At 39.2% G+C, this 25427-nt stretch overlaps 1 protein-coding gene across 1 annotated transcript; it reads right to left on the bottom strand.

The window, feature by feature from the left end:
* Positions 1–7390: 7390 nt before the first annotated feature.
* LOC139452035 (integumentary mucin A.1-like) lies at positions 7391–25427 on the bottom strand. The gene is made up of 5 exons (XM_071233319.1): positions 25167–25427; positions 13753–13843; positions 10219–10545; positions 8539–8736; positions 7391–7602 (listed from the first exon to the last, which is right to left on the bottom strand). The coding sequence occupies exons 1-5, from the start codon at positions 25425–25427 to the stop codon at positions 7391–7393; spliced, it is 1089 nt and encodes a 362-aa protein (XP_071089420.1).

Here is a 25427-nt window from a genome sequence, read left to right as displayed (position 1 = left end):
CAGACCCATGCTTATTTTACAGACTTACAATTTGCGCATGTAACTCAAGTGTTTGTGGCAATATCCCATGACATCACGTAATGTTTTACACCAAAGACTTATGCAATTCTCATCCTTCTATGTGAGGATTTGAACTTATAAATCAGTCCTCGCATCAGCAGCCAAGTATCTCCCTTCATTGTTTTGCTTTTTTCAATTTTATAACGCCTGCTCTAAATCTTGTAAGAATGTCTATAAACGTTCTGTTAGATAGGATTGAAAGATTGTTCGCTGTATCTTAAAGACTCTTAACATATGGCCAGTCCTTTAAGGCGCTGCGGTTCGATTAGCAGCGTTGCGTCACTTAGGCACGCCAGAAACCTATGATTGTGGGTTCGAATCCCGGTTTGTCCCGATTATGTTGCCAGGTTTGTCAGCACCATACCCCTGCTCGTGGGTTTCACCAAAGTGGTAAACGTCTGGGCCCTACATCACTTCGGACTTTCCTCCCACAGTAACCTGACACGCCAAGTTATAACTGCAGTACTGTTAAAAGTGGCGTTAAACCCAACTCACTCACTCACTTACTTACTTATATAGGAAAGTGACCCGTTTCTCTATATGCTATTGCATTTGGGGTTTGTGATCCGACATTAAGAAACAAGCTAGCAGATGGAATTTTCATATTGCTGGTATCCCACACCTCGGAACAATATAAAATAAATGGCAGTATTTACGCATCAAATATCTTTAAAAAGAATTTTGTTGAAGCAATGACAAAATATATGATTAGTTCAAGGACTAGTATTTTCCTCTTAATGGCTAAATGTGATCAACCTTTGCTGAAATTGCTGATATCCAAATTCACCTTTAAGCTGCACGTATCGCAATGAGCTGAAAAGAATATTTATTTGTGTCACTGGCTCTGTCTGATACTAAAATAACGGCGTCAGCGAATAACAGTAACAGTTTTCTTAAATATCTGGAATAAACTTAATACCACGTTTGCCACGTTATAGTAGTAAATAATGGGCTCAAAATACATCATTGGCTTAAACCATTTTGACAGTCAAAATAACGTTATTCAATTACGTTTCCTCTCACACAGAATTCGACAAATTAATAAATACTTCTTTATTAAGGCGTTCAGCATTTTACCATCCAGACCATTACTTATTGCGATTTATTTTTCAAAAGCTTTCTTAAAATCTACAAAAGCCTCATAAAGTTTGTATCTTCATTTGCTGAAACTTTTTGGTCCATAGTCTACAATGTAAATGTGTGGTCAGAAGTGGAATAACCCTGTCTAAAGCCGGCTTGGGTTTATGGTGTGTTGTGAAATGTAAACGTTTTACAATCTCTTGTTGAGTCTCACGACCATTACGCACAAAGTTGCATGACTATCCAACACAGATTGCAGTATAAAAGATGCAGAGACCGTTATCCAAATCCGCGCTTGCGAACATCTGTCGTCATTTAACGGATGAGTGAGGTGAAATGGGGTTTAACGTCGCGTCCAAGATTATTGCACTTATATAGCGACGTGCATGCACGTGTGTGTGTTTGTGTGGCTGCTTGTACTAGTACGGAGTGATGCCGATTTATAGTGCTAGCTCACTGAGATACCATGCCGCAGTTTAACATGAATACCCCACTCAGACACAGTATACTGACTCCGAGCCGACCAGTCCTTGTTTTAGCCCCTTAATGCCGAGCGCCAGACAGGGTAACAACAAGTACCATCTTTTAACATCTTTTGGTATGACGCGGCCGGGGATCGAACCCCCTGACCTTCCGCTCTCCGGGCGGACGCTCTACCACTGGACCCCGGAGGCGGTCTTTAACGGATGACCATTTTATTGTTTATGCTGCCTGTGCAATATAGAACGATTCACATTCGTTTCCTATCCTCTTATGTATACCAGAAGTCTACTAAATACACTAAACTACGGTTATAACGAAACCAAAGGGACCAGAAATTTAAGTTCGTTATAACTGTAGTTCGTTATAAGCATATATACAGCAAATGGCCGGGGCCAAAAGAACAGTTCGTTATATCCGCCAGTTCGTTATAAATGTAGCTGGCTCTATTGGTATGGCCTGCTGATATTTACCTTGACCGAGTGCAAGCATGTGCAAATACAGGAATTAGTCTCTGTTTTGTGGGCGACATATGCGTTATATCGAAACTCCTCTTAATCTCAAGAATTCAGTCACAACAAACGACCACTTCTTCGGCTGATATCATCCAAACTTATTGCTTGTTTGTTTGTTTTGTTTGTTGTTTAACGCCGCACTCAGCAATATTACATCTATATGACGGTGGTCTGTAAATAATCAAGTCTGGACCAGACAATCCAGTGGTTGACATCATGACCATCGATCCACGCAATTGGGATCGATGACATGCATCAACCAAGTCAGCGAGCCTGACCACCCGATCCCGTTAGTCGCCTCTTATGACAAGCATGGTCGCCTTTTACGGCAAGCATGGGTTGCTGAAGATCTATTCTACCCCGGATCTTCACGGGTCCCATCCAACCTTACGTTGATTGAACAATTTCATTTCGTCTTTTCCCTAAGAATAAGACATGATATATTTATGGGGCGCTTCAGCTTAAGAACGTTTTTCGTTGTTTAACGCCGGTCTGTAAATATATGACGACGGCCTGTAAATAATCGAGTCTGAACCAGACAATCCAGTGATTGACATCATGAGCATCGATCCACGCAAACGGAATACGATGACATGCATCAACCAAGCCAGTGAGCCTGACCACCCGATCCCGTTAGTCGCCTCTTACAACAAGCATAGTCCCTTTAACAGCAAACAAGGGTTACTTAATGCCTATTCTACCCCAGAACTTCACGGTTTGACTGAATTGTACAATCGATTCTGATTATAGCAGAGACTTCCTATGAATATGGAAAGGGTTTTGTCGCTTTTGTTGAAATATGATCAAGTTCAAGTGCACCTTAAACATATTTCTTTTTGTGGTAATTTGTTTTGAATGGTTTCATTGCCGTAAATAAATAATCTGAAATAAATTGAACTGTACATGGAAAGAAATTTTCATCATATCGTTGACTGTCTGCAATCATGGGTCCTCTTACAGTTATTGGATTTTTAGAACATATGTAGCAGAAGGCACCGTGTCACTGAGTTCGCTGTTATCAGAGTGAGTGAATGTGGTTTTACACCGCTTTTAGCAATATTCCAGCAATATCCCGGTGGGGGACACTAGAAATAAGCTTCACACATCGTACCCATGTCGCGAATCGAACTCGGAACATCGGCGTCACGAGTGATGGCTTTAACCACTAGGCAACACCGCCGCTCGGAATACACATCGTGTCGTACGGTTATGGAACATAAGAAGAGATTGCCAACCTTAAAAGAGAAAGGTTTGCGATGGGTGGGGTGAGGGTTGTTTAATTGGTTATTTTGGGTTTGTATTCAATAACATGTTTATAAAGATCAAACCACGTCATTGTTTATTCGATGAGACAAACTGAACCTTAATTATTTACACACAATGTTTTCATTTTTCACCCTCTTTAAAATACGCATCGAATGTAGTACACTTGAGCAAATATCTAACCCAATTGAAGAGCATCACGTCTCCCTCAGTGCAAAGATGTATCCATCTCCAAGTGCATCACGTCAACCACAGTGCAAATATTCAACCTTCTCCAAGTGCATCACGTCTCCCTCAGTGCAAATATTTAAACATCTCCAAGTGCATCACGTCAACCTCAGTGCAAATATTCAACCGTCTCCAAGTGCATCACGTCAACCTTAGTGCAAATATTTAACCATCTCCAAGTGCATCAGGTCAACCACAGTGCAAATATTTAAACATATCCAAGTACATCACGTTAACCACAGTGCAAATATTTAACCTTCTCCAAGTTCATCACGTCAACCACAGCGCAAATATTTAACCTTCTCCAAGTGCATCACGTCAACCTCAGTGCAAATATTTAACCATCTCCAAGTGCATCGCATCAACCTTAGTGCAAATATTTAAACATCTCCAAGTGCATCACGTCAACCTTAGTGCAAATATTTAACCTTCTCCAAGTGCATCATGTCAACCTCAGTGCAAATATTCAACCATCTCCAAGCGCATCGCGTCAACCTCAGTGCAAATATTTAACCGTCTCCAAGTGCATCGCGTCAACCTTAGTGCAAATATTTAAACATCTCCAAGTACATCACGTCAACCTTAGTGCAAATATTTAAACATCTCCAAGTGCATCACGTCAACCACAGTGCATATATTTAACCGTCTCCAAGTGCATCACGTCAACCTTAGTGCAAATATTTAACCTTCTCCAAGTGCATCACGTCATCTTTACTGCAAATATTCAACCATCTCCAAGTGCATCACGTCAACCTCAGTGCAAATATTTAACCATCTCCAAGTGTATCATGTCAACCTCAGTGCAAATATTTAACTGTCTCCATGTCCATCACGTCAACCTTAGTGCAAATATTTAACCTTCTCCAAGTGCATCACGTCATCTTTACTGCAAATATTTAACCATCTCCAAGTGCATCACGTCAACCTCAGTGCAAATACTTAACCTGCTCCAAGTGCATCACGTCATCTTTAGTGCAAATATTTAACCGTCTCCAAGTATTAAATATTGTTGAGTGCGACATTAAACAATAAACAACATAAAAGAAAAAGAAAAGAATACCAAGTATACACCTTAAGTAGATAACTTCAACACGTGATTGCTTATTCAATGATAAAATATTTTTGAAAATTACATAGTCAGGGCAATTATACCAGTTCTTGTGTTTGATGTATGTTATATTGGGTGCCATTGAACATCCATTAGTGCTAATTGAACCATACACAAACATAGGGAAAAACATTTCAATATATGCGAGAGCGCGGTGAAACCGCTGCTGTTTGTACAACAATCGATCTACCTTCTCCATCACACAAATATAGCCATTATGTAACCCGGTCGAGCTACTGAATGCCTCGCTCAAGTTTAGCTGTTGTTGTGTTTTAAAGACATTCTCTTTATCAATTGCATGTTTGAAGCAAACAATTATATTTACATGGGTCAAATTTAGAAGAAAGGAAGCAAAAGCTTTTTAATAAGATCCGATAACCTGTTTCTCCTATTCCAAATAGTTTATTGTATTTTTTCTCAGTAGTAGACAAGGAAAGTTTAAACTGAATAAGTCAATTATCTGTCGACCATAGTCTCAGAAAACAGGTTGATAAAAAGAAATTGTACGGTCCCTCCTTTTACATATAAAAATACATATTTTCAATAATGAAATACAAAATATGAAAAGTCCAACCAGTGCCCTCCCCGCAGATGTCGATTTGCCAAGTAACGTAAGTATGTACATAATTTAGTTTCACTGTGTGCTCTATGTACCAAAAACAATAATGATTTAGTTTCACTGTGTGCTCTATGTACCAAAAACAAGAATGGTTTAGTTTCACTCTGTGCTCTATGTACCAAAAACAAGAATGATTTAGTTTCACTGTGTGCTCTATGTACCAAAAACAAGAATGATTTAGTTTCACTGTGTGCTCTATGTACCAAAACCAAGAATGATTTAGTTTCACTGTGTGCTCTGTGTGCCACAAACAAGCATGATTTAGTTTCACTGTGTGCTCTGTGTACCAAAAACAAGAATGATTTAGTTTCACTGTGTGCTCTATGTACCAAAAACAAGAATGGTTTAGTTTCACTGTGTGCTCTGTGTACCAAAAACAATAATGATTTAGTTTCACTGTGTGCTCTATGTACCAAAACAAGAATGATTTAGTTTCACTGTGTGCTCTATGTACCAAAAACAAGAATGATTTAGTTTCACTGTGTGCTCTATGTACCAAAAACAAGAATGATTTAGTTTCACTGTGTGCTCTGTGTACCAAAAACAAGAATGGTTTAGTTTCACTGTGTGCTCTATGTATCAAAAACAATAATGATTTAGTTTCACTGTGTGCTCTATGTACCAAAAACAAGCATGATTTAGTTTCACTGTGTGCTCTGTGTGCCAAAAACAATAATGATTTAGTTTCACTGTGTGCTCTATGTACCAAAAACAAGAATGATTTAGTTTCACTGTGTGCTCTATGTACCAAAAACAAGAATGATTTAGTTTCACTGTGTGCTCTGTGTACCACAAACAAGCATGATTTAGTTTCACTGTGTGCTCTGTGTGCCCAAAACAAGAATGATTTAGTTTCACTGTGTGCTTTATGTACCAAAAACAAGAATGATTTCGTTTCACTGTGTGCTCTATGTACCAAAAACAAGAATGATTTAGTTTCACTGTGTGCTCTATGTACCAAAAACAAGCATGATTTAGTTTCACTGTGTGCTCTATGTACCAAAAACAAGAATGATTTAGTTTCACTGTGTGCTCTATGTACCAAAAACAAGAATGATTTAGTTTCACTGTGTGCTCTATGTACCAAAAACAAGAATGATTTAGTTTCACTGTGTGCTCTATGTACCAAAAACAAGATGATTTAGTTTCACTGTGTGCTCTATGTACCAAAAACAAGAATGGTTTAGTTTCACTGTGTGCTCTATGTACCAAAAAACAAGCATGATTTAGTTTCACTGTGTGCTCTGTGTGCCAAAAACAATAATGATTTAGTTTCACTGTGTGCTCTGTGTGCCAAAAACAATAATGATTTAGTTTCACTGTGTGCTCTATGTACCAAAAACAAGAATGGTTTAGTTTCACTCTGTGCTCTATGTACCAAAAACAAGAATGATTTAGTTTCACTGTGTGCTCTATGTACCAAAAACAAGAATGGTTTAGTTTCACTCTGTGCTCTATGTACCAAAAACAAGAATGATTTAGTTTCACTCTGTGCTCTATGTACCAAAAACAAGCATGATTTAGTTTCACTGTGTGCTCTGTGTACCAAAAACAAGAATGATTTAGTTTCACTGTGTGCTCTGTGTGCCACAAACAAGCATGATTTAGTTTCACTGTGTGCTCTATGTACCAAAAACAATAATGATTTAGTTTCACTGTGTGCTCTATGTACCAAAAATGTATGTATGTATGTATGTATGTATGTATGTATGTATGTATGTATGTATGTATGTATGTATGTATTTATGTATGTATGTATGTATGTATGTATGTATGTATGTATGTATGTATGTATGTGTGTGTGCGTGCGTGCGTGTGTGTGTGTTAGATTGATGGATGGATGGATGGATAGATAGATACATACATACATAATAAGATAGATAGATGGATAGATGGATGATGGATGGATGGATAGACAGCTAGTTAGATAATTTTAAGTTATTTGAGCTATTTTCTTGCTAAATAGATGCCCACCCTTTAAATGTAAAGTTACCATAACCAAACATTAATTGAAAGCTGCGATTTAGACGGAGGGACTCATCGCGCTGATACCTCACACATAGCACTCCATTTCACATAACAGAAGTTATTATGCATTGTCCAATGTGTAGGTTTGTAGATCACAGCACACTTTTCTGTTAGAGTGTTCGGCTCTGTAGGCTGCCAGGGAAGGTACTGTGCCTCGGTGCCATCTTCCCATTGCCAGGAACCAGAAGTATAGGTTAAACCAGTCCATATCCCAACAGCCGCTGCAAAACAAACACCCAACGCATACATGTTCACAGTTACGAGTGAGTACGTGGGTATTGTTTAACGCCGCTTATAGCAGTTGTCCTGCAATATCACGGCGGGGGACACCAGAAATGGGCTTCAAACATTGTACTCATGTGGGGAATCCATCCCGGGTCTTCGGGGTGACGACAGAACACTTTCACTACAAGGCTACCCCACCGCTCACACAGTAACGAACATCTTTACCTTGATTGTCAATGGTTAAAAGGCACCACTCTTCATAATGAATTACAAAGTTGCCATCAATAACAGGCAGCTAATATTATCTGAACAGTTCCAAGTGAATTGATTAAAAAATCCACAACAATAGAATAACGCGGCTTTATATATTTGCTCTTGGAACTCAATTATCATAATCGTTTTCGCGATTCAGACATCAGATATGCTTGTCTGAACGATTCGCTCACTACTATTGATTTAAAAGCCTCGACGCTGATTGTCTGCACAGAAAGTTCACCTGACGTGCCGAGAGGTATCGTATCGGAGTAAAAGATCTGATATGATGAGATTGTTTTGGACTGAAACTTTATAATAAATCCAATAGGACAAAGTCAATTACCGTGCCCTATACCAGTGACAAGCAAAATTAATTCACTTGGAACTGTTGAGATAAGATTAGCTGCCTGTTATTGATAGCAACTTTGTGACCGATTTATGAAGCGTGGTGCCTGTATACCATTGTCAGTCAAGGTAAAGATCTTCGTTACTGTGTGAGCGGTGGGGTAGCCTTGTAGTTAAAGTGTTCGGTCGTCACGCCGAAGACCCGGGTTCGATTCCCCACATGAGTACAATGTGTTTACAACTGTAGAATGGTTTAAAGCTGGGGTATGAATAAGTAATTTCGTGTCTGTTCCAAGACTGAATCATAACATAGAAATGTGTAGTATACTCACTTGTCAATTTCTCAGTAAGATATGCAACTATTTCATCATGTTTGTCTTCAGTTTTGAATGTTATCATCCTGTACCTATTGCCATTGAAAGATTCGCCTTCGCAAACTGTCTTAGTGTCTTGCCATGTGAGCTTAGGAGTAAACACTTTCACGCAAACTGACTCGGATGCAAAATGAGTTGCATCAAGGGCGCACGGACCTACAATAGACAAACATTTAATTTATTGCGAAATACTTTCATGCAAAACACTGAAAATATGTTGAGCAAAAATATGACAGGAAAAACACATTAAAAACAATATATTTAGCTCGACATCTCTTGTCTTTTGTTGTCAGATTAGCATAAAGTGGCCATTTTAAGAACAATATTTTCTAAAGAAGCAGAAGTCTATTTTTCTGTTTTCTTGATTTCAATATCCGAGACGAAAAAAGGCTACTATGACGAAATGGATATACCCCCATAAAACAATAATATAATTTAACGTAGCTCTAAATATAGTCCCTAAAAGTGGTTCATTCACTTCTGATTGTTCGTTCAGATTAGGATAATAGTGTGTGAGTGAGTGAGTTGGGTTTAACGCCGCTTTTAACAGTATTCCAGTTATATCGCGGCGTGTCAGCTTAATGTGGGAGGAAAGCAAATATGCAGGTCTCAGACGTTTACTACTTCGGTGAAACCCACGAGCACGGGTATGGTGCTGACAAACCTAGAAACATAATCAGGGCGAACCGGGATTCAAACCAACAATCATAGGTGTCTGGCGTGCCCAAGGGACACAACTCTGCACAGCGAATCGCGGCGCCTTAGACGACTGGGCCACCCGTGCCCCCGATTAGGATAATAACCTCACACATTTCTGATAGAGTGATATATCACTTAATTGTGTAGAAAGGATCATATGTTTTCTCTTTAACCTCCCTTTAGCCAGGCCTGTGTTAGATTACGTCTTAAACTCCTCTGACTGAGACAGGTTTTATATAGCCATTTCAGTAATGTTCCACTTGAGACACCTTATCGCTGAGATATATGTTACATGGGTGTTCCCAATCCCATAATGATATGATGACCTCCATAAAAGATCTGAGGACATCACGTCAGACCGACCTTTCGCGAACTTTGACCGACCAATGGAATGACTAACAAGAAGTCGACAATAGCCAATCAGAAGGCAGATTAATGGAGCTTTACGGCACGAGTTTCAAACTGGCGACTACGCTTCAAAACATATTTTGACATACACTCGTTTAAAAGATAAAACTGAACAAAAGAACAATCTGGAATGGCTAATAGATGGTCTAGATTGTATGAACACAGACATAAAGCCCATAACTGTCGTTCGGAATACCATGTGTGTTTTGTTCGAGGCTGCACGATAAAAAATCACATTCCAACTGTCACTTTCATGATCTGATAAGCTATGCTCTGATTGGTCAGATGAAAGGTCGTTCTGACATGACCCGCAATGGGATGTCCTGTTTAGCGGTAGTGAGAACTTAGATCTGATTTTAATGAGATTGGACAAACCCCGTGCAAACTTTGACACCCCAGCCTTGGGCCAATCAGCTGCCAGTACAATATGGCAGATGATTTGTACAACTGGAAACCCGTACAGGCCACAACTGTTCCTTCAGTTGTTCTCCCCAAGACTCAAGCTTAAAATGTCAAATCGAGTGACGGTACCTTGGGTTGTTGTAGGCATCGCTGAAGTAGTGGTATCAGTTGTTGGTATCGGTGTTGAAGTTGTTTCGGATGCTGACGCTGCTGACGAAATACTAAGCAGGGTTGTTGGTGAGCTTTCTGTTGTAATCGACTCGAATGTTGTAGATTGGGATGTTGGTACTGCAGTAGATGATGTCGTTGGTGGTGCTGGGGGTGCGGCTGTCGTTCCGGGTGTGGATGAAGCATTGAAAGTCGTCACCTCCAATGTAACTACTGATGGTTCTGTGGATGTTTCTGCAGATGTTGATGTTGACTTTGTCGAAGAGGAAACAGGCACTTGTGACGGATCTGGGTTGGTATAGAAGGTACACAGATTAGATATGAATATGATCCTGCCGCTTTCGAGATCACACAAAATACGAACCAAGTAACACACCTTAAAATATATACAGTAAACTATGCTTATAACAAACACGCTTATAATGACCTACGGATATAACGAACTAAAATTAGTGGTCCCTTTGAGTTCGATATAACCGTAGTTTACTGTACAAAACATATGTGACCGTGATCATATGTTTAATCATCATTTTGTGAGTGATAAGTAAGGATAGAAATTTATGGATGAACAACTTCTTTATAACAATTAAGAGCGACGTTTCGGTGTAGGTTCTAACACCGTTGTCAAGCAAGTGATTTACAGAGTGTGGTTGGCAAGTATGTATACAAGAAGGAGTGCCTATCAAAGAATATATTGTGAGTGAGTTTGGTTTAACGCCGTTTTTAACAGTATTACAGTTATATCGCGGCGTGTCAGCTTAATGTAGGAGGGAAGTCCGAAGAGATGCAGGTCTCTGATGTTTACCACTTCGGTGAAACCAGCGAGCTCGGGTATGGTGCTGACAAACCTAGAAACATAATCGGGGCGAACAAGGATTCGAACCGACAATCATAGGTTTCTGGCGTCCCTTGGGCACGCAACTCTGCACAGTAAATCGTGGCGCCTTAGACAATTGGGCCACCGGTGCCCCCTCATATCTTAAGGACGTATGTAACAAAGTTAGTCTTCATGTAACCATGCTTTTGTTTGAAGAAATGGAATCAACTGATAAATAATAAACATGTATATGTATTACACTGTCTTGTTCTCTTCTTTTAGAATTGGTAGAGTAAAATTGATGGCAGAATTTTGTATGTTGTTGTCACAATGTATCTGTGACTTAAACCATGACTCATGACTCACTATTATTTCAGTGGATGTTTCTTGCTAAACTCTTTACCGAGTTAATTATGAATATCGCTGAGTATTTTCGTGAAGGAAGGACTTATATTCAGGAAGACAGTCATGATCTATGGAATACTGAAAGGGACATTCTCGCGATCTCGCATTCTCGTGTTTTGGGTATATTTAGCTCGTTTCAAAAGGTCGAGATCGCGAAAATGTCCCTTACAGTATTCCATACTGATCGGTGATGCGACTACTTGAATAATAAGGTATGTTGACGTAGGAATATGACCTTTACGAAACTGGGCAGAATCGAATATACAACAAAGAACTCGCAGTGTATTCCACTGACAGTTCAAGTATATATTTTGAAAATGAGAATGATAGAAGATGTACCGTCGCTTATAGAAGGTCTATAGATATATACATAAATTTAGATATATACACATATACGCTATCGCAAGAGACACAAAATTGAAGATCATGTTGGGGTGCTCATTGAGTTCAGTCCTTTTGAGGAAGTTGATAAAATGTACAAGCTTTAAAAATAGTTACCCAAGTTTTAATCATGATGACTCCCTGAATATAATCCAACCTCGGGAATGTTGGACAACTCCATTTTACGAACAGGATGGTTATGTTTGGAATTTCCCGCATATTCTCACAATCCTTACGTCGATTATCTGTACCTTTTTACCAAATACCGATTGTTGTCAAAGCTCTCTCACTTGTGAATGCGATATTTCGGCCACTGCGTTTATCTGCTTAGCCCAGCTGTATCCCTCTCAAAAATAACGTCGTTAAATATATGACGTCATCATGTACGAATCTCAAGATATCTCATGATGAAATTCTGGGGTTTTTTTCGTGAAATAAACCACGTTTCGTTCTTCTTTGTTCTTTGCGATTTATCCCCTGGCCATCTTGTATATGTACATACATTCTGATGTTGATGTCATGATAGATAGAGAGACAGACAGACAGACAGACAGACAGACAGATAGATAGATAGCCAGATAGCCAGACAGACAGACAGACAGATAGCCAGTCAGCCAGCCAGATAGATAGATAGATAGATAAATAGATAGCCTGACAGACAAAGAGTGACAGACAGACAGATAGATAGATAGCCTGAAAGACAGACAGACAGCTGCCAGACAGACAGACAGATAGATAGATAGATAGATAGATAGATAGCATGAAAGACAGACAGACAGAGTTACAGACAGACAGATAGATAGATAGATAGCCTGAAAGACAGACGGATAGATAGATAGATAGATAGATAGATAGCCTGACAGACAGACAGCTAGCCAGCCAGCCAGATAGATAGATAGATAGATAGATAGTTAGATAGCCTGACAGACAGACAGAGTGACAGACAGACAGACAGACAGCAAGCCAGCCAGCCAGACAGATAGATATATAGATTGATAGCCCGACAGACAGACAGACAGACAGCTAGCCAGACAGACATACAGACAGATAGATAGATAGATAGATAGATAGGTAGCCTGAAAGACAGACAGAGTGACAGACAGACAGACAGATAGATAGATAGATAGATAGGTAGACCGACAGACAGAGTGACAGGCAGACAGACAGACAGAGTGGTAGGCAGACAGACAGCGAGTCAGACAGATAGATAGATAGATAGATAGCCTGGCAGAGAGACAGAGTGACAGACAGACAGCTAGACAGACAGATAGATAGATAGATAGCCTGAAATACAGACAGAGTGACAGACAGACAGACAGATAGATAGATAGATAGATAGAGTGACAGACAGACAGAGTGGCAGGCATACAGACAGCTAGCCAGCCAGCCAGGTAGATAGATAGATAGATAGATAGATAGCCTGACAGACAGATAGACAGACAGACAGACAGCTAGCCAGACAGACAGATAGATAGATAGCCTGAAAGACAGACAGACAGATAGACAGCTAGCCATCCAGCCAGATAGATAGGTAGACAGATAGATAGATAGATAGATAGTTAGATAGCCTGACAGACAAACAAACAGAGTGACAGACAGACAGACAGATAGATAGATAGCCTGAAAGACAGACAAAGTGACAGACAGACAGACAACTAGCCAGCCAGTCAGATAAATAGATAGATAGATAGATAGCCTGACAGACAGACAGACAGACAGCTAGCCAGCCAGCCCGCCAGATAGATAGCCAGCCGGACAGACACACAGACAGACAGATAGCTAGATAGCCAGACACACAGACAGACAGACAAATAGATAGATAGATAGCCTGCCAGACAGAGACAGACAGATAGATAGCCTGCCAGAGAGACACACAGACGAGGATGATTTACCTCTGGAAGTACAAAGTGCTCGCCGTGCCTCGGTCACAGGGATACACACTTCTTCTAAGCAGTCCCGGCAGATGCTTCGTGTTCCCGTTCCCTAAAACATGAAACAAGATCTGTGTATCGCATAGATGTTTCTCAAAGCGCAATGACAGTTACAGCGCAAATGTCTACAGCAACCCATGCTTGTCGTAAGAGACGAATAACGGGATCGGGTACGACGAAGACCCGGGTTCGATTCCCCACATGGGTTCAGTGTGTGAATACACCTTTCTGTTGTCTCTCGTCGTATTATCGCTGGGATATAGCAAAAAGAAGTGCAAAACCATACTCACTGACTCTGTCATACCATAGCTCTAACATTATTATCATAGCAGGAAAAATGAAAATAGTATTTATAAAAAATATTGTGGAATCTTGTCGTAAGAGACGACTAACAGGATCGGGTGGTCAGGCTCGCTGACTTGGTTGATACATGTCATCGTATTCCAACTGCGTGGATCGATGCTCATGATATCAATCACTGGATTGTCTGGTCAAGACTCGATTATTTACAGACCGCCGTCATATAGCTTGAATATATGCTGAGTGCGGGGTTAAACAACAAACAAACCAGTAACCCAGGTTGTGGACAATATCCACGACAATTTCCAGGAATACTGTCAGCAGATGACACGGCTTTACTCAGTTGTCCCTAAACGTTGCACAAAATTATGCAGCTGAGATACAATGAAATCAATATTCGGATGCAATAACAAGACAGTGTCACCTTAACATCTGTACATTGGTAATATATATTGTCCCGTTAAAAAATCAGTTGCGTGTGCTGGAGTGTGCAGAAGAAATGTTGAATCATCTGTAGAAAGAACGAGGTTAGTTTGTGAATAATTGAGAACGTCAATAATGTAAATCATGATTCTAGTTTGTACTTAATACAACAACCGCTGTGCGCACCTGACAAAGAGTTGTCATGCCCTGTTGTTTATAAAGATGTAATTTATAGGGGAATCTATGCTAGAAACCACTTAACAGTATTTTTGTTAGAAAATCAAGGGTTTTATTAAGTATACCTATTGATCCAATTGGTGTAATACTCATGCAAGGATACATTGATCAACAGATTCTTTGCTCCTTGGTAAACTATGTTATGCAAATTCTATGTACCTGTATGTCTTCACGCAAATGTTCCAATCCGAGTTGGACAGTTTATATACTACTCACGTAAAGACACAAGGTATAGTCCATGATCGTTCCAGATCTTCCAGAATAAACTGAAGCAGTATTACTTCATCTCCAAATGTACGGCACTTATGAGCGGGAATTTCGACAGATTCTATGAATATTGGTCATCATGCCCTATACTTTTTTGTAACATGGAAGTGATTGTTTTCTGTTTTGTAAAAATAATATAAAATGCAGCAAATAATTTTTTTAAAAACAAAATAAACGTCAATCTTGGCAGAAAGATGTTTCCAAAATTCATTCATGAATGCCAATGTCCAAGGTATGGAACGTGATTCAGAAAATTAAAGATTGGGTCCTAAATCAAGCATCCACCACCTTACAAACGGGAATGAATTATTAACAGAGACTTCAAAAATTGCCAATAAACTTTGTGAAACTCTGGCTAAACATTACTCCTCATCGGAAAATGCTAAAAAATTCCAAATATATTAAAATCAGCTACAAAAGAAATACTATTAAATTTGATTAACATAATAAGGAAGATTATAATAAAATATATGATACTGATGCTGCTTTCCTTCATCGTGGGGTGATGCGACAGTTGTCCCAATACCTCAACCCGGAAAACGTGAAGAACCGGGGTAGAATAGGTCTTCAGCAACCCATGCTTGCTGTAAAAGGCGACTGTGCTTGTCGTAAAAGGCGACTAACGGGATTGGGTGGTCGGGCTGGCTGACTTGGTTGATTCATGTCATCGTATACCAATTGCGTGGATTGATGCTTATGATGTCAATCACTGGATTGTCTGGTCCAGACTCGATTATTTACAGACCGCCGTCATATAACGGGAATATTGCTGAGTGTGGCATTAAACATAAAACAAACAATCCAAACCAAAACCTCAACCCGAACGAGATCATATTGACCCTTCAAAGCTGCGTGTGCAAACCCAGTACATCGATTGGTTTGGTGCTTAGAAACCAAAAATCTAATTACTGATATACAATGTGGTTTCCGGAAAAAACAGATGTACCATCCATCTTTTAGTTCGTTTAGAATCATTTGTAAATAAATGTTATAACAACTAAACACCACAGAGTATCTATCTTTTTCTATCGAGACCAGACGTAAACGTGGTGTTTTAAAAGATATTTACATGATTTGAATTGCGATGCGGTTTGCCTAAAAAATTTTATCCTTTTTTTAAAATGACGGGCAATTTCGTGGTCTCAACCCTCTCAGGTTTTTATCAAGACTTTTTAGCAATTCAGTTTAATTCAATTCTTTATTGTATGAAAGGCCACAAGCCCATATACAACGGAGTTACATAACATATTTATAAGCTACAAAGTCAAGGTAACTATTCACTTCGTAACAAAACACATGATGTATGTACAAAGCGAGTTGATGATGTGTTAGAAGATCTTTGCAGGACAGTAATGAAGGCAATCTTATAGCATTAAAATGAGATAAAGACCACTGCGGTAAGTACTTGTTTCTTAGATTTTCGTATATAGGGCAAATAAACATAAAATGGTATTCATCTTCGACTACAATGTCACAGAATGGGCATTATCTTTGGGATTTCTCAAAAGATGAAAATCTCCCTGTGCTAATTTTTAGATTATTCGGTCTAAAACGAATAACACTGTTACAAAATTCCTCTACCGTAAGTTTGATAAATATGATTCTGGTTCAAGTAATGACTTGAACTGACGATAAGTATCATATCTTGAACTTTCGTAAATATCTGAATGCCATTTCTGATGAAACATATCAATGGCACGCATGCGAAAGTACTTAATGAAAGCATTTGAGGTACCAATTGTCTGGGACAGCCAAATGAAACCACAGCCATACGTAAAAAGCAATGTACGTATACAAGTAGCCCATGTGTTCTTTCCAAGACTATCGAGGTGTACAAGCATGTTGTAGGCTTTTAACGTCAACGGTGTTCAGGCATAATTATTATATTACACCAATACTTAAAGCAACGAGAGTAAGATACAATGTACAAAGGAAATCTCCCGCATTCTCCATAAACCATATTACTTGGTGTTGACATACCAGCATACAAAACCTTTTACAAGCGAGCAGATGAATCTTTTCAATTGCATAGAACTCTTTACAACACCATATCTCAGACCCATATAGTAAAATAGGTTATATATGAGAATCAAATAATTTGAAATACATATTCGGTGAAATAATTAACTCCAAGCTTAGATATAGCAGAGGACTTGTAACAGATATTTTTGCGCTCTGTTAGTGGGATTAATTAGAGACTTTTTCAGATCGGGTTATCCCTCAGGGCAGAATTGTGTCTGTCTCATTATTTAGTATAATGATCAACAGTTTATCAGAAGTTCTGTATATTCAATTGATGGATCGCTTTTTGAAGATGATTTTTATATTTCCTGTCGTGCCAAAACATGAATACTATTGACATGCAACTGCAGCTGTGTTTAAATAAAATCCATAAATGGTTATTAGAAAATGGGTTTAAATTCTCCAATACTGTATTCTCTCTAAACCGCACAAATACCCTGATCTAATGTCACTTAACACTCCTATTAAAGTTATAAAAAAAGCTAAGATCTTGGGTATAAGTGTCGATCAACATTTGACCTTTCTGCCTCACATTAATATTGAATAAAAGTGTCTGAAGACCATTGACCTACTGAAAATTGTTTCAAATGGGAAGGGAATAAGAAGATATTCCTTCTCCACTACACACAACAATTATCAGCTCAAAACTTGATTATTTATTGTGTGGCTTGTAAAAACAATTTAGAAACACTACATTCCAATCACCATCCAGGACTGGGGCCTTGCATTTGAACCTTCAGAAGTTCGCCCATACATCGTCTTATGTAGTGGCTAATGAGCCGTCTCTTAAATGACCGCCTCCGTACGTGGTCTAGTGGTAGAGCGTCCGCCCGGAGAGCGGAATGTCCGGGGTTCGATCCCCGTCCGCGTCATACCAAAAGACGTTAAAAGATTGTACTTGTTGTTACCCTGTCTGACGCTCGGCATTAAGGGACTAAAACAAGGACTGGCTGGCTCGGAGTCAGTATACTGTGTCTGAGTGGGGTATTCATGTTAAACTGCGGCATGGTATCTCAGTGAGCTAGCACTATAAATCAGCCTCAGTCCGTACTAGTACAAGTAGACACACACGTCATGTCGCAATAATCTTGGACGCGACGTTAAACCCCATTTCACCTCACCTCACCGTCCCTTTAAAGACGACGCATTAAATTGCCTTTGCAGTATATTACTGTTAAAGTTGCATTCTACTTAATCCAGTGTATAACTGTTTTAATCCCCTTTACGAGAACCTCTTCAAGAATAAAGCTCCCTTTAATAGACTTGAAATAAGAATACATTCGACACTTCTGCTGTTAAAACAAATCTTGAAAATATGGTCCTCACTTAGACTTTGTTTTCTCGACCATGACTATTAGTAGAGCAAGAGGTGGATCTAACTTTAACTAAACTAAAGAAATTTGAAACAAATAAACTTTTCTATCAACAAGAGTATAAAGAATTAGGAAACACATAAAATACTTACAAATCTAAATTTACAGATGCATCCAAAGATAGTGATAGTCATTGGATCCAGGGCTATGTCATTAAGACTACCAGATAACTGTTTCATTTTTACGACAGAATAAAAGGCCATATTACCAGCGCTATAATGCATTAATAAGTAGCGTGTAACATAAACACTTTTTTATATTTTCTTATTCTCTTTCTTGTCTTGTCTTGGCTGATACAATTCAGTCTTACAAACCCCCACTCTTAACTGAAATTGTTGAACAATGTAATTATCTTGCTACAGGCCAATACGACATCGCCTTTTGTTGGTTACCCAGCCGTTTTGGAGTCATTGGTAACACAATAGCTGATGCTGCAGCAAAAAAGTCACTCAACAAATCTGTGACACCACACCAAGCCAATTTCATGAAATTAAACCAAACATCGGTTACACCTACCTGCGTTGTCAGTCCTGATTTGAAGAGGTCATCATGCGACGATGTCGTGTTGGCCATTTAAGATTAACCCAGGAATATTGTGATGAATGCGGAACATGTGTGAGAAATGACGGTTATTGTACCAAGCTATGTCTCGTGGCAGATATCCAGCTACTAACTATATACTAAAAGCTGTGGAAGAAACAATTTCTTCACAGTATGTTCACTGTCGTGGTTCCCATGTCTGTCATCTCACTATAAAGAATGAAAGTGATTGCTTTGTAGCTACAACAGTAGATATTCTTTCTTACAAAAATCCCAAATGTTTAACCCGATGAACTAAATAATATCTCCCCATGTAAATATTTGCCTTGTTTCTTACTGGGAGATGGACCATATGTCCATCGTCCTTGATTAAAGAATCCTTGGTTAATATCCACCTGAATTAATTTTCTGTAAAAAAAACGTTAGATTAAGAGAGTGTTCGCGTTTGATAAAACAAATACAAATCTATAATACTTCAGATTGTTTTCTTTGAATTGGTTGCCAGCGGAAGCAAAAAACTATGTATTTGTGATCGAAAATAGAACGAGTGAATGAAGCAAACATGGTCAGGGCTACAATCTGCCAATCAAATGCTAAGAATGACTGAAAAGTGATATGTGCACACTGACAAATATCATACATTTGTTGTATTCCTGAGTTAATAATAACAGCAATGTCCAATGCAGTCGGGTACAATGTCATGCAATTTCAGACCAAATCACCAAGCCTTTAATATACCGTTCCATTCATTCAGTCGCCTCTTACGATATTCAGGTTAGTGGGTACCTATTCCAACCTAGGAACAACTTGTTGTGTCATGGGTATGGTGCTGACAAACCAAGCGTTATAATCGGGACGAATGTGGGATACAAATATCCGTCAGCGGATCCTGTTCATATCCTCCCGCGAGGTTCGGTTGCGCGCTTAAAGACTGAGACTAGTTTTATGTCATCTTGGGCAATATTCCATCGCTACAATCGTTATGTGGAGGTGGGCCAGCTGGCCTGTAACAATCTGTTCTGCTCAGATGGGCATTTCTTATTAAAAACATAACAGTCTCAGGGACCAATAGTTTGCCGTAATTATATAGCGTCAACGCCAGGGAAAAAAACAGTTTTGAGTATCAGCCAAGACTGGTTCCATTGTCTCGCAATCGCTAAACGAAGTTTTGTTAAGTGGCAGCGAGAATTAAGCTAAAGTTTTAATGAGATTGGTAAAAGGCGAAAAAGCTGCGAAAAGAAAAGAAATAATGCATGTTATCCTGAATCAGTGGGACTTATAAATTCAGCTGTCACGCATGACGAGGTCCGGGAATAGATGACATTTAGAAATGGTATTCCAGTTTATTGTCTGGAGATTCTACGTTCGCATTTTTAACGATACAAAATTCGCACCTTTTCAAATTTTAATGTTAAGTGACTTCATAGAACGTCAATGAAAGCGTGGCTCCACCTTGAGACCTACTTCAGTGACATGTTGGGATTTTTGTAAGCGTAATCGAATACAACGCTGACAAACCAACCGCGTATAGTAAGAGAACCGAACACCATGATACGATGATGGGTCGCTTCACTAGAGACATAGGGACAAGAGGACATCATTCCACGTACATTCTATCTACCCTACCCGTATCAACCACCTGCATCATCCAATATTTTTAGCCCATTAAATATTTGTGATTCAATATTTCAAAATCGCGATGGCTATCACAAGTGATTGACGTTCTACATAAGGAAAATCCTTAATTCTTTAAGAATGATATGTAATTCTTATATCCCGAAAGTATCGCATTGCCGTTTGTAAAAAAATAAAAATATGTCAATTTACAACTTTAACCTAACCTCACATCCAGCAAAGGAACAATTATTCATTTTGGTGCAAATTTATGTGTATTTTTTGGCATTTCTACAAATTTACATTTACCGTATTCTACGTAATAAGCGCATATGATGCTCTCAAAATTAGAATTAGTGGCTCTTATTGGAATATAATTTTGGTGAAAGAGTTGAAAGATCGTCAATTTCGTGGTTTATGCTGACAGCCTGAAATGATACAAAAGAAAAGTTGTATTATACACGACAGATATATTTACCCATAATTTAATTGCCCGTAATTAAGGGTGCATATGACAAACGAATGCTTATTATAAACGAATAAATATGTCTTGTGTACATTGATCAATCGGAAGGGTGCTAATTGAGATTGTTCACAGGCCAATATATTGACAAATATCGCCATGGGCGCTTATTACAGCGGGGCCCTTATTACGTCGAATACGGTATGTAAAATTAAATTGCACTTATACACACTGTTCCCACTTGGTTTTCAATGAATAATTAACAGTTGTTTACGTATAATACTTTCAGTCTATGTTTTATTTACATTTCACAAAATCAATTCGTGATTTAGAGATGCACTCGTTGCCACCGCTGCACTCGTTGAACTTGCAGCGCCTAGCCAAGTTCAGCCAAAGTGGTCGGCGGCCTATGACGTTGACGCACACGTCTTCCTAACAAGTCCCAGGCGTGTTCAGTGGGGGGTAGATCTCTGCTCATTGCAGGCCATTGCATTCTATGAGTGTTTTGCTCCTGGAGGTGAACATTGACGATTCTTGGGCGCCCTGAAAGACAAAACGTCGACCCCCACGCCTTGCAACGGTATGGGTGTCAATATGTTGTCCCGATAGTACTGTTTGGTGACCCTTCCTTGTATACTATGGAGCGGGGTTCGCTCAGTCTAAGTGTTGCCACCTCACATCATAACCGATCCACCGCCAAACCTGTCATGAGGTCTCAGGTTGACATTGGCTTGACGTTCATTTCGACGTCGCCAGACGCGACCACGCCTATCAAGGAAGTGCAGAGTGCCTGGGGACTCATGTGGAAATGACAGCAACGATTACCCTAGTGTCGACGCTGTGTAGTGGCGATTTGTAAGGGGCGGCACAACACGTGGTCGTCGAGCATTGAGATGGTCTTCTAATCGTCTGATTTGTAACTCGTACTCCAGTAGCCTGATGAACGTTTGCAGCAATGTGATATGCCGTTGGAGCTCGATTTCGTAGAGCCTGGTTTAGGACCAATCGATCCTGAACTTTTGTCTTTGACATGTGACGCCCTGAATTTTGATTTTTTGGGAGTGAGTGAATATTAGGTAGTCGTATGGACACAGTATATTTGTAAGAAACAGCTGCAGCTAATACCTTCTCGCCATCTTTTGATCCATTTGTGTAAATACTGGCGTGAGTGGGATTTTGGTTTTTCAGTTCCTGAAATTTTGATGATAAAATAATTAACTAGTATCAGACTTCTTTAGTTTCGCCAGTTCTAATTTAACCTCGGGTTGTTTAGATTGCCGTGGTGACATTGCTGTTACTTTTTATTTGACAATAGCAGAAATATTTATATGTGCATCCTTGATATTGGGGTTGCATGTGAATGACAAGTGTGGAATTAAGTTTGGTCTTCTGTCATACAAACGCTGATATGGAGAGGGGGGGGGGGGGGGGGGTACGTTATTTAATGTGGGATTAGATGTGTTAGAGCCACGTTTAGTGATATATTGGAACGGCAGTTTTATTCTTCTCAAATTGAAATAGGGCTAATTTGCCTTAACATAAAAGTATGGGCGATGTTCTAAATGCTTCAAGACACAACCGAAGTACCTGATGGTGAATGGCGTCAAAGTCTCGGATATATGATTTACGAGCTGAACCGCAAATGAAGCAGCTATGATCAAGTTTAGACCTGATCAAAGATCTATAGATATGCAGGAGTGTTTCCCCATCTCCACCCTTCTCAGCATTGTATACCCCCTTAAAAATATCAAGTGCTTTCAAACATCTAGCCTTAACATTATTATTATGAGGAAAAAAAGACATTTTATGATCAAATGTAATACCCCAAAAATATATTTCTGTGACCACTTTTATTGGAATATTATTCAAAGTCAATTCTGGATCTTTATGTAATTTCCAATTGTTGGAAACAATAGGTTTAGTTTTAGTTCTGGAAAACATAAAACCATTGATGTATTTTTTTAGACAAAGTTGCAACTGTCTGTCATTCATTGAATTGTTAAGGAAGTGTCAACTTTGTGAGATTTTTAAGTCCAGGGAGTCTCTAACCCTTTGCCGTGACATTCAGGTGGCCGAATGACATCACAATTGTCACTTCGGCTGAGGATTTTTTTCCGAGCTAGGGCTTCATCTCGGGTGTTTTTGTCTTGCCATATATTTTTCACCAAAGGGTTTGATGTTCTTCCCCAGAACGATAATATTGCCTGCTCTCTTCTTAGTTTCAATGAGAGTTCTCCTGTTTCTACTTAGGGTGCTTCTAGTCATGTACCTGTTGTTGCACCTGTGGCCAGCATTAGGGCTTCGTATTGTATTCTGTCGAGGCGGCTCAAGACAGTACTTGATGCTGAGTGAAAGGCCTCACAACCATTGTATATTTTTTATCTGATAAGTGATTTGTAGAGGTCTAGTTGAGTGTCCCTTGAGGTTCCCCAAGATGTGCCTGAAATTGCCCGTAATATGTTCAGGTCTTTTTTACATCTGTTTTCCACATATTCTATATGTTTGCCCCAAGTGAGGTGTTGATCAAGGATCACCCCTAGAAATATTGCGGATTTTTCGAATTTGATTGGTTTGCCTATAAAGGAGAGACGGGGTATCATAGCATCTCTCCCCCTGAATTTGAATAGAACTCCCACAGTTTTTGTCACTTGAAAGGGTGAGCCCCCATTTATTCCACCATTGATCTACTCCGTCCAAGGCTGACCGGATTTTTTTTAGGATTTGTGAAATATTTCTGTGTTTTACCCATATTGCTCCGTCATCAGCGAATTTAGACGTTAGGTAGGAGAGTTGATATGATCAAAAAGATCATTGATCATGATGTTAAACAGGGTTGGGCTTATAATGCTGCCTTGTGATGTAAATGTCAGTCAGGTTTTGTAAATAGAGGTTTTACATAACGTGGGGCAAGCTCTGTGACACACGTGCAAGTACATACGTAAGATCCGGCAACGTAAGGAAGAGGACATTATAGATAGCGCTGGAGATTAAGGGTTCTGCACAGAGGGGGCTTATGATTAGAGTGAGTGAGTGAGTGAGTATGGTTTTACGCCGCTTTTAGCAATATTCCAGCAATATCACGGCGGGGGAAACCAGAAATGGGCTTCACACATTGTACCCATGTCGGGAATCGAACCCGGGTCTTCGGCGTGACGAGCGAACGCTTTAACCACTAGGCTACCCGACCGCCCCTATGATTAGAGGGAATACGCCGAATGTTTGATGAATATATTAAACAGATAATGATTATATAATTTCGGTGCACTTTGAAACATATTGAACCAATTACCTAATTTAGATCAATCAATTTTTCAAATAAAAGTACTTAAACGTTTTGCACTATTTTAAATGAAAGCATTGAAGTGGTTTGCACTTTAACATTATTGACGTTAATTGCGTTGTCACATTGATTACGACGTCTCGCCAAGTGTGTGGTTTACCTAAGTACACATATCAACTGTGGTAACACCACTGACAGCGATTTAATCACATTACTATATGAATATTTTACAAACTTGTGTTTGTCCAACCTATCTATCAAACCTACCTTCAATCGATTCCGAGCATCATATATATATATATATATATATATATATATATATATATATATATATATATATATATATATATATATATATATATATATATATATATATGTAGTACAATTGCGGATAATCGACGGAGAAGTTGCGAATAATCCGCAGAGAAGTTGGAAAAAATGGGCACATCGCAATACCCGCTAACTAAATGAATCTAAAATCATATATATATATATATATATATATATATTCATATTCATTTAGTTAGCGGGTATTGCCATGTCCCTCTATGCGTTCACGACGTGGGGCCATAAAACAATACAATAGATTTGCCCATTTTTTCCAACTTTTTATCCGCAATTGTACTACGGAAAGCTGTAACAAACATTTACAACCAATCCGCGGATTATTCACAACCAATTATTCACAACTTCTCCTTCGAATAGTCGCAATTTTAGAGCAGAACGCGAAAACAAACGTATTGGTGTTGGTATTTTCCGGTGAACAAACAAATCTCTTGTCTATATAGGAATTGATTTACTTAAACTTCCCTGCTCAAATCTGGAAGCTTTCTCTGGAAATCTGAATTTCACTTACCACCAAAGACAAGTCCTGGGTATCTGATGTCACACTTGGCAGTTGATATTTGACAAAACATGTACGTTGACGAGAATTGTACACCGCCAGTCGACAGTCTTTAAGCTGCTTACACAAATTGTCACATTGGAATTTGTTTGAAACCTTTGCAGGATCTTGGTTCCATTTGTCCAAAAGGTTGCCTTCTTGATCCGCAGTGCTGAAATTCCATAACCAAAATAGAATAAAACCAGAAGCACCCAGACCCCCGCGCAGAACCAT

Source organism: Haliotis cracherodii, unplaced genomic scaffold, assembly GCF_022045235.1.
Source record: "Haliotis cracherodii isolate W230 unplaced genomic scaffold, xgHalCrac1.p SCAF_9, whole genome shotgun sequence".
NCBI lineage: Eukaryota > Metazoa > Mollusca > Gastropoda > Lepetellida > Haliotidae > Haliotis > Haliotis cracherodii.
This window is presented reverse-complemented; position numbering and strand designations above follow the sequence as displayed.